The sequence below is a fragment of the Gavialis gangeticus genome, unplaced genomic scaffold (assembly GCF_001723915.1).
Source record: "Gavialis gangeticus isolate Ggan-Ray unplaced genomic scaffold, GavGan_comp1, whole genome shotgun sequence".
NCBI classification, from domain to species: Eukaryota; Metazoa; Chordata; order Crocodylia; family Gavialidae; genus Gavialis; species Gavialis gangeticus.
The window spans coordinates 44,108-54,067 of NW_017729018.1; the positions used below are offsets into that span (position 1 = coordinate 44,108).

Here is a 9,960-nt window from a genome sequence, read left to right on the forward strand (position 1 = left end):
AAGGTTTCTGTTCTCTGGTCCACCGAAATTCCTGGGTGGGGGGGGGGGGAACGGACGGCAGCCTGAGGAGAAGCCGGGAAGTGGAGCCTGCTGCAGGCACCACCCAGCGTTGCCAGGTCTTAACTATGAAATAATCGCGTGGGAAGCTCAACGGTGCCATGCACTGAACAAATATGCAACTAACAACAAGTCTTATTTACTTTATCTTGGTCCCTGCAAGCAGCAGCAGCGAGAACCGGGTCACCAAAGCTGCAGCGTTTCTTTGCTGGAGGCCGGCAGCCCCACGTCAGGTCAGGCTCAGGGGAGAGGAACCGGGGCTTGCAGGTGCAGCGGCCGCTCGCGCTAGGCCCCGCCTCCGTCCAGCGCTTCCGCTATGGAGCGCACCTGGGGCGAGGGGCGGAGTCACCCGACGACCGTCGAGCTCCCGTCCGCCCTGCCCCCTCGGCGCGGCGTGTTGGCGTCATGAAGGCGCGGCGGAAGGTGACACGCGGGTCCTCAAGATGGCGGCGTCCTGGGCTTGCCGGGTAAGCGAGGAGGTGCGCGCGGGCCCAGCTCCCGCTCTGTCCGCCGGCGCTGGGGGGCAGCGCGGCGCTGCCGGGGCTGGGGCTGAGCCGCTCGGGGCAGCCCGGCCAAGGGAGCGGGTCCCGGGGTGGCGGCGCAGGGGGAGCTCGTCGCTGGCGCGTGGCGCTACTTCCCCGGCCCGGGGGGCTGGAGCCTGAGGCCGGTGGTGGCAGCCCGGGGCCCAAAGCAGCCCTCTGGGCCCCGGCTTCTCGCGCTGGCCCGGGGCGGCGTCTGGGGGTTTGCGGCCCGGCGGCTCCGCGGGGCCGGGGGTTTCTCGGGCCGGGAGCGGAGCCCGCTTTGCTGTCCCGTGTCCCGCCTCTGGGGGTGATGAGGCCCCTCTCCCATCGGCGGCCCCTGGAGTCAACAGAAGCTGCTGCTGTGGCCCGACCTGCTCATGCCCAGGTGTCTAGGGCTTTCCCTGCATGTTTTCTTCCCAGCCCTCTGCCATCTTCCTCGCCCCCTTCCAGCCTTCTCTCCTTTCTCCACCACCTTAATAAGCCGCAGGGTCCCGGGACCCCATGGCCTGCTGCCACTGAGGCCTAGCCAGTGCTGTGACTCCTCCTGGGTGTTGCAGAGCAGTTACTTATTTGGTTTATATTTTGTGCTTCCCCCAAAATGCGGTAGGGGGAAGCGCAACATATAAACCACGCTACTCATTTTGCTGTAGGACAGAGTAACGTGGACGAGCAAGTGGAATATTCAAATAAAACGTGAACAAAGAACTCTCTAAACAATATTCCAACTTATCACTGTTTGCTAAATGCTTGCCCGAATAAAAAGGCCATATGATACTTCTGGAAGATTGTCAGGCTTGGCCTCTGGGGGGTGAACCTGGACTTCCCTGTTCCTTGCAGCCCACCCCCAGAGGACAGAGGAGGCGGGTTGCTGCATTCAGCAGCTTCTGGATAGTCTTCAGGGGCAGCACAAAGTAGAGCACATTGCAGTTTTCTAGCCTCAAGGTGATAAAGAAATGGATGATGGTTGCCAGATCTGAATCTGAAAAAAAGGGATGCAGCCTTCAGAGAGACATAGACAGATTGGAGGATTGGACCAAAAGAAATCTCATGAGGTTCAATAAGGACAAATGCAAAGTCCAGCACTAGAATGAAATAATCCCATGCACCAGTAGAGGCTGGGGACCGACTGGCTAAGCTGCAGCTCTGCAGAAAAGGATGTGGGGGTTACAGTGGACAACAAGCTGAATATGAGCCAGCAGTGCATCCTTGTTGCCGAGAAGGCTCGTGGCATCCTGGGCTGTGTTGCCAGTAGGTCAAGGGATGTGATTATTCCCCTCTATTCTGCACTGGTGAGGCCACATCTGGAGTACTGTGTCCAGTTTTGGGCCCCCACTATAGAAAAGATTTGGACAAATTGGAGAGTCCAGTGGAGGGCAACAAAAATGGTTCAGGGGCTGGGGGACATGACTGATGAGGAGAGGCTGAGGGAACTGGGCTTATTTAGTCTGGAGAAGGGAAGCCTGAGGAGGGGGATTAATAGCAGCCTTCAACTATCTGAAGGGGGGTTCGAAAGAGGATGGAGCTGAGCTGTTCTCGGTGGTGGTAAATGACAGAACAAGGAGCAATGGGCTCAGATTTCCATGAGGGAAAGATTAGGTTAGATATTAGGAAAAATCTTTCTTACTAAGAGGATAGGAAAACACTGGAACAGGATATCCAGAGAGGTGGGATGATCTAGTTGGGGATGGTCCTACTTTGAGCAGGGCTAGATGTAACCTTCCGAGGTCCCTTACAACCCTCACTTTCTGTGATTCTCACTGAGTGGAGTTGGTGAAAGGCAGTTCAGTTCACCACTGCACCTAGATCCAGGTGCAGCAGAGAATGCAGGATTGCCCGAAGGCTGCAAACCTGAGTGCCAAAAGGAGGCTGAACCATCAGTGATAGGTGTCCCAGGCCCCCTCCTGCCTCCCACCCAAGTGCTATGTCTACTACCATCACCTCTGTCTTGCTTGAATTCAGCTTCAATTAGTTCAGCCTGCATCCAGTCCCCAAATGCACCTAGGTACTGGGAAAGGACAGAGACTGCAGGGGCTGGGAGAGGAATATAGAGCTGCATTTCATCTCCATATTAATGATGTGATTCTAGATTTTGCCCAGTGATTGAACAGGATGCACAAAGATCAGGAGGGATGATAAAGATGAAGCCCCAGAAGACCCCACAGAAAAGGTCCTGAGGGAGTGGCAAACACTTGCCCATCATCACCTCAGGAAAAGGTGGAACCAAATAAGAGCAGTCCTGTGAACAACCTCCTGCTCATGTAAATGTTTTATCAGCGCCTCATGTTCAGCTATATCAAGGCCACCGAAAGATCTAGTAAGATCAGTAGAGTACAGTTCCCTCCATTCATCCCCAAGTGAAGATTATTGACCAAGGCCATGAGTACAGTCTCCATGTATATCTGGGATGAAAGCCAGACTGACAGGGATCCAGATATGTGATCATATGGGATCCTGGTTTTCTATGATACAAAAATAAATCATAATTTCTCTGATAACCCCAAAATCTGAAATTAAAATGAAATGTCACTATATATATATATATATATATATATATGTGTGTGTGTATGTATGTATGTGTATATATATAGAGGTATCAGTTGAACACAATGTTTTATTGATATGTTTGCAATTTTAAAGCAATTTGGAAACCTACCAGTGCCTCAGTCACTATAATAAAATTAATTCTAAATACCTATACATTTTTTATATTTGATTTTGAGTTTTGTATCATGGAAAATCAGAGCTCCCCCTGCCCCCTTAGGTCACAGAACATAGGTCCAGGCTGCTCGCCCTCAAGCCCAGCCTCCCTGCCATCCTGGTGCCCCTCAGTCCCCCACCACAGTACCCCCTGGCCCTGCTGGTTTGTGCCCCTTGCTTTACCATCCACAGCCCCTACCTCTCTTCCCCACCCCTCCCAGCCTGCTGGAGGGAGGCCCAGCTGCCAGGGCTATGGGGCCAGGGACCTGGGTTTACAGCCCCCTGCCCTCTGCAGTGGCCTCTGAGCCCCGGCTACCACCTGCAGGAGGCAGCAGCTGCTGCAGTGTAATGGAGCGCAAAGCCCAGCTCACCCTTCCCCGTGGACGGTATGGCTGAAGTGGTGCCTGTGTGGTGTGGGGAAAGGTGCAGGCTCAGTGGGGCCACTCCCTGCTGCTGTGCGTACTCCTGCAGGTGGCAGGGGGGACCCATGTCCCCCACATCCGTGTGTGGGGCAGGTGCAGGCTGTCCACTGCAGGCTCGGGCTCCTTGCCCTGCCACCCTCCCCTGGAGCCTTTGCAGCCCAGCAGGCATCAGGGCCGGGTGGGGAAGCTCCTTGCTTCTTCCTGGGTAGGGAAGCTCCAAGCAGTGTGGGGTTGTGCCTCTGACTGTTGCCAGGCAGGCAGGGAGCACCTCATCAGGGAGGTGCAGGGCTTGCAGTGATAAGGAGCTTCCACACCCAACCCCTCTCTGCCCTGCCATGCCAGGTGTATTGCCTGCTGGGCCGTGGAAGCCCTGGGGGAGGGCAGCAGGGTGGGGAGCTTGAGGGAAAATGGAAAACCTGGATCCCTGCTGTTCATACCCAGATGTGTCTGAAGCTGTTGGACAACCACCTGTTCAATAACCTTTCCAAAAATGGGAGGCTGGAAATGAACTGATTGCTGACAGGGGAGTTAGCATCAAGGGATGTTTTTCTGAGTAGGGGGTGGACAATCACAGACTTAAGGACTTCCAATAATGCAGCCCAAAATTACATTTGCTTTTTTGAAACTGTATCATGTGACTGAGTTAGTGATTAAACAACTTGTCCAAAGTCAAAGAAAGTGTCTGTAGTGTACATGAGATTTAGTCTCAGCTGTTTTGAATCCCAGTCAGGTGACTTGATTTCAGTGCCTACCTTGTAGATGGAAGAGGCAGTATCAAAGCCAGGCAGTGATGAGACGAATCTTTCATGGCTGCTGAACCACCCATAATGAAGAAAATAAACTAGTCTGCTGAAGTTGGCCAGTAGCCTTGTTGTGAATATTTCCTGTTCTAGTGTTCCAGGGTTAGTTTGTAAAAGTTGGAGCCACATTATGTAACAAATAAGAAGTCATAGGTTAAATATTTGGTTATGAGTTTAAATGTAAAGGAAAGTAACAGGGAGCATCATTGAGTTTTGAAGCTCAAGGGCTTAGTTCTTAACGTCTAGTGCTAGCCAGATGTTTAAAAGTAAGGAGCCAATTTTGAAATGTTAGTAGGAAGTGGGAGCCCTGGAATAAGATAAGTTGAAGCCACTGGTCTGTAAGGAGAATTTCTGGACTCTTGAGGACCCCTGTACTGAAAGGGAGAGGTTCTGAAATCTGAAGATATTTGAAGATGGGTAGTAGCCACTCTCAAGAACTTTTAATTTGCTTACAGATGGCATCTTACACGAAAGCTGTATGTTATTTTATTATTGCTTTATGTTTTCTCCGTGTGTGGCAGGACTTAGATGGAAAAATAAAGGTCAGAACCTGTTATAATCCTATGGGCCAGCCTTATATCCCTATCCAAGTCTGTGCCTGCAGGCTGTTCATCTGTCTTTGATATTCTTAGCTAAAATCTAATAAATATAATTGACCTCAATTTTCTTTGTATCTCAAACTGGGCTGCTGTAGAGCTAACACAATAGTTCACGGAAAAATAACTCTAAATTGTTAGCCTGGTCTTTTGGTGACCTTTGATAGAAATGTGAGGCCTTTCCTGTACTTAGCCAGCAAATGAGTCAGTGAACAAATGTCAAGTTTCTGGCATAAAAGGGCACTTGAGAATTTGAAATCCCATAAAGAGGATGATGATCTTTTACTGACCCCAAATGGAAAGATCAGGTTAGGCTTTTCACACTCTGTACTAAGTGGCAATAGAATAAGGAAAACACAGTTTCAGCCCAAACCAGTGGCACTCTAGTCCTGTTGTCCTTATTTCATAGACATTCAGTACCAGCTGCTGCATAGGGTGGTTTGAGAAGCAACTTTAAGAATAACTGTGAGAGAAGTTGCACACATAAGAAAAGTGTCTTTTTAATTCTAAATAGTTAACAACTAGAATATGACCTGAAAAATGAAGGTTCTTAATCTCCATCAATTTATATATAGAAGATGTTTTTATTATACCCATAAATAATTGAGCCTTTTTTGCCTCCTGCCGAGTCTAGGTTCAATGATATCTTGTGCCAATAAGTTTCCACTCTCACGCTGTAAGGGCTGGCTTACTGGGCTAGGTTAACCTGTGGTCTGACCCAATATGGCATTTCTTATTTTGCTGAGAGAAATAATTCTATAAGATTTTAATTTGTTACTTTTTAGTTTCAGTAACTATGAGGGTGGTCAAGCAGTGGAACAGGCTACCTAGAGCAGTGGTTCCCAACCTTTTTTATACTGCAGCCCAGTGGCAGCAGGGTGGGGCACACAGAGCCAGCTGCCTCCCTCCTGGGGCTGTCCTGCCACGCAGCTTTAACCCCAGAAGCCACTTACCCAGACAGACAGATGGGGGTCTGAGTGGGGAGCTTGTGCCACAACCTGGCAGCCAACCCACTGCGGCCCAGTGGTTGGGAACCTCTGACCTAGAGGAGTTGTGGAATCTCCATCCCTGGAACTTTTCAACAGCAGGTTGGACAGACACTTGGCTTGGATGGCTTAAAGCAGGGGTGTCAGACTCACCCTGGCCCTGAGCCGGGTCCAGACTGCAGGCACTCCTCTCAGGCTGGGTACATGGGGCTGCTTTCGAGTGACCATGGGACAGGCAGCAGCATAGGTCCAGGGGCTCAAGGCTGCACAGAGCTGCGTTCAGGCAGTGCAGAGTCAGAGGCATGTGTCCATGAGGAGCCAGGGGTGTGCAGCAGTGCACAGCTCCAGCTGGGCAGGGGCATGCGGTTGCATGGAGCCATGTTCGGCCAGAGCTCTGAGCTGCTGCAAACCCCTGGCTCCTCATAAGTGCATCCCCCCAGCTCCGCACTGCCTAAATGTGGCTCTGTGCAACCATATGCTCCTGGGACTGCTGGCCAGCCAGAATTCCACATCTCCGGGCAGAGGTGCAGAGCTGTGTTTGTGTAGCTGTACGCCTCTGGCTCTGTGCTGCTGCCCAGCAGCGCAGAACTCTAGGTGGGTGACAGTGCCAAGGGCTTGCACTGGATTAGTGGTAGGCTGGATGCAGTGGTTCCATGGGCTGTATGTTTGACATCCCTGGCGTAGAGAGAGGTGGTTAGGTGCGTTAGTCTTCAGTCAGGCAGAAGGCTAGATAGATTTGCACCTTGTAGACCAACTCGAGACTCTCTACCTGGTGGCCTGCAAGGAACTATTTTGTGGCTGCTGCTCTCCCATTGCTCCTGCTGCAGCAGCCAGAAGCAGGAGGCTCTGGGCTCCCCCTCTTTCTAGCTTCTGTTTTTTGTTTTGCCCCAGGAGACAGGGTGCCCCAGCATTGCATAGCTCACAGCACAAAGGAAACCCATGATGTGGGTGTTGACATGGTATGATGCAGCAAAGGAGCTTGTGTCCAGGGAGCTGAAGGTGGGGCTTGGGCACCTGAGCCTATGAGTCTGCATGTGCAGCTGTGGGGGGAACACCCACATTCCTGATGCAGCTGGGGGGATGGAAAGGGGAAAATGTGCCCACATGCCCAGTATATCTGGGAGGGGTAGGGAACACTGGCATGCCTGGTGCAGCCAGTGGAGCGCTTGGAGGGACCTGTGGCCCCCACTGGTATGGTCCAAAGGGTGTGCAGCCCCCCGCTAAGATGGCTTCATAAGATGAAGTAAGCCCACTAATTATGAAAGTTTATGTTATGCGTCTCTGATTTAGTTAGTTTATGAAGTGGAAATTACCCTGATTTCCTGGGATGCTGTAGTCAGGGATGATCCTGCCTTGAGCAGGGGTTGGACTAGATCAGTGGTTCTCAACCTTTTTTTGTGCCAGGATCCATTTGTACATATCGATGGCCAGCCCTGACCTAGTAAATAGGTTGAGTAAGAAACAGCCCCCCCTCACTCCCAACCCACGGCTCCCCACCTCTCCCAACTCTGCTGGTGCCCCTCACTCCTGACCTGCTGCCCCCTGCCCGTAGTCCCCCCATGTGTAGGGTGGACGTGTACCCCCCCAGATTTATGCTCCAACAGTAGGCACGGGGCTGCAACTTGGCTGGACCAGCATGGGTAGGAGCTGCTTCCGTGGCCCAGCAGGCAGGTCCAAGTGCAGGAAGGTGGAACGATGCAGCAAGACTTGTTGCTGCCGCTGCCATGAGCTCCACACCAGCTGCGGTGTCAGCAGCATTAGGAGTAACGGGGAGCAGGGCATGCTGCCCTCTCTTCCTGCCACCGCCAGCTGTTTGCATGCTGGGCCACAACTGTACCCCCTGCCATGACCTGAGCACTCTCCTGAGGCTGCAGCTCTACCCCAGAGGGGAGGTGGGGTGGCGAGCAATATAGGCAGCCTGAGGGAAGCTGTGGTCCAGCATGCAAGCAGCTGGTGGTGGGAGGAGATGAGGGTAGCATGGCCCCTGCCCCCCTACCAATCTGTTACTCCTCATGCTGCTGGCTCCATTGCTGGGGCAGGGTTCATGGTGGTGGCAGTGACAGCAATGAGTCTCAATGCCCCGCTCCACCCTCCCGTGCTGGGACCCGCCTGCTGGGCCATGGAGGTGGCTCCTGCCCGTGCTGGTCTAGCCAGGCTATAGCCCTGTGCCTGCTGTGGGTGTGCAAATCTGGAGGGTCATGTGTCTTCCATGGTGCTCCCCCATGCCCCATAGACTTCCCTGCAGGGAGCTTCAGGAGCTGCTCTCCCCCCTGCCTGGCTGCCACATGGACACATGGCATCTCCTGCCCGATTGCCCTCCTCCTGCTCCCCCCAGCCCCAAGCAGCCCCTCGTAGGCTGGAACTGCTAGTCTGCAAGGGGAAAACTGCGCTTCCCCACATTTTTCTGTGATTGTTCACAACCCTTTCAAATATTCTTGTGACCCACTTTTGGGTCGCAACCCATGGGTTGAGAAACACTGGACTAGATGACCTAATCAGGCCCCTTCCAGCCCCCTCATATGATCCTAACTGATTCGGGGCTGTACAGAAAAGTAAATAGCAGGGAACTGAATTTAAATATGGTATCTGCAAACATGAAAGTCATTAGTAGGTTAGTCACTTTGTGACAGGTTTTGTTTTGTCTTATCATATCTTGGGGAATTATGCAGTCATTCCTCTTCAGCTGGAGATATTTGATTAGAAGTATCATGGCAGAACAAGGGAAACTTGTTCCAGACAGATGATACTCACTAGTTATGAGCCTGGTGAGGACAAACAAGCCACGAGCCTTAAAGACCCACTATTAGCAAACATTCTCTAGCTATGAAATATGTCTAGGTTACGTATATATAAAAGCCTATAAGGTTATTCATTTTGAGGGAAGTGATGTTGAGAAGTGGTCTGGTGGAGGAGAAGCAGTATTTATTGACTGTGGGAACTGGCCATGCAGGGACTCCTCAAAAATAGATGGCTTATCTAGACCTTAGGGCAAGGGTGTCTTTCATTTGGTATGGTAGGCCGGTCTTGGTCCAAGGACTTCTTGTGGACTGACATGGTCAGCAGCCCAGGTTTGAATCCCTCTATTATGTGGCAGTGTTCACCTCCTGGGTGTTGACTTTGCTGACACTGTGGTTCCAGCTTCAGCTGCGGGGATGGGATTGAGTGGTGGTGGTGGCATTAACTCCCAGGCTGCTAGCAGCTGTGGTAAAGAGTCACTCCTGCGGGTTGGATCCAAGTCATGGGCCTGTGTTCAATACAAAGCTGCATTTAAAAGTAGGGATATGGTATGGATCACAGAAAAGATTGCTGGCTCACTAGCTGGAGACACAATATGGAGATAGTGTTGCAATGCAGCCATCTCTTGAGTTGCTCCCAGTGCTCTGTTGACATATGTTGGTGGGACTATATGGCTTAAGAATATACAGTTTTAGAGCTGATACTATCTATGGCAAACCTCTTCATGTAACGCTCCTGTTCACCTTAATCTGTATTTACCCTTCAGTTCTTTCTGTTGTTTTCACTGTGGCTGAGGAGGCAAGAGGGTTGTGTTGATGGAAGCCAGGAACAGGTTACAGAAGTGGGGATCTGTTTCAGGCCTTTTACTTATCTCTTGGGAGCTATCAGCTTTCATATCGTGATGGTGAGGATGAAAAGCTTTATTCTTCTCCCCTCTAGGCCACCTGTTTGAGACCTTTGGTTCTTATCCTTTGAAAGGATGAATGATCTTGTAATTCAGTTGCAGGGCTGCAGATTGCGAATTTGTTTGATTCCTGATTATTAAAGATTGATTTTGAGACCTTTGTTTGCTTCACTGAAATTGGGATAATAGGTTTAAGTGATGTTTGTAAACTGCTGTAAGATCTTGAAAAGCACAAAGATTT

The 9,960-nt window shown here is 51.2% G+C and overlaps 1 protein-coding gene across 1 annotated transcript in view; it reads left to right on the plus strand.

Moving 5' to 3' along the window:
- The first annotated feature begins 462 nt into the window (after positions 1-462).
- The window catches only part of TIMM44 (translocase of inner mitochondrial membrane 44), a 46,994-nt gene continuing 37,496 nt past the window's right edge, over positions 463-9,960 (plus strand). Inside the window, exon 1 of the mRNA XM_019513186.1 lies at positions 463-524. Within this exon, the coding sequence (XP_019368731.1) occupies positions 501-524 (24 nt within the window). The 5' untranslated portion in view covers positions 463-500. The remainder of the gene's footprint in view (positions 525-9,960) is intronic.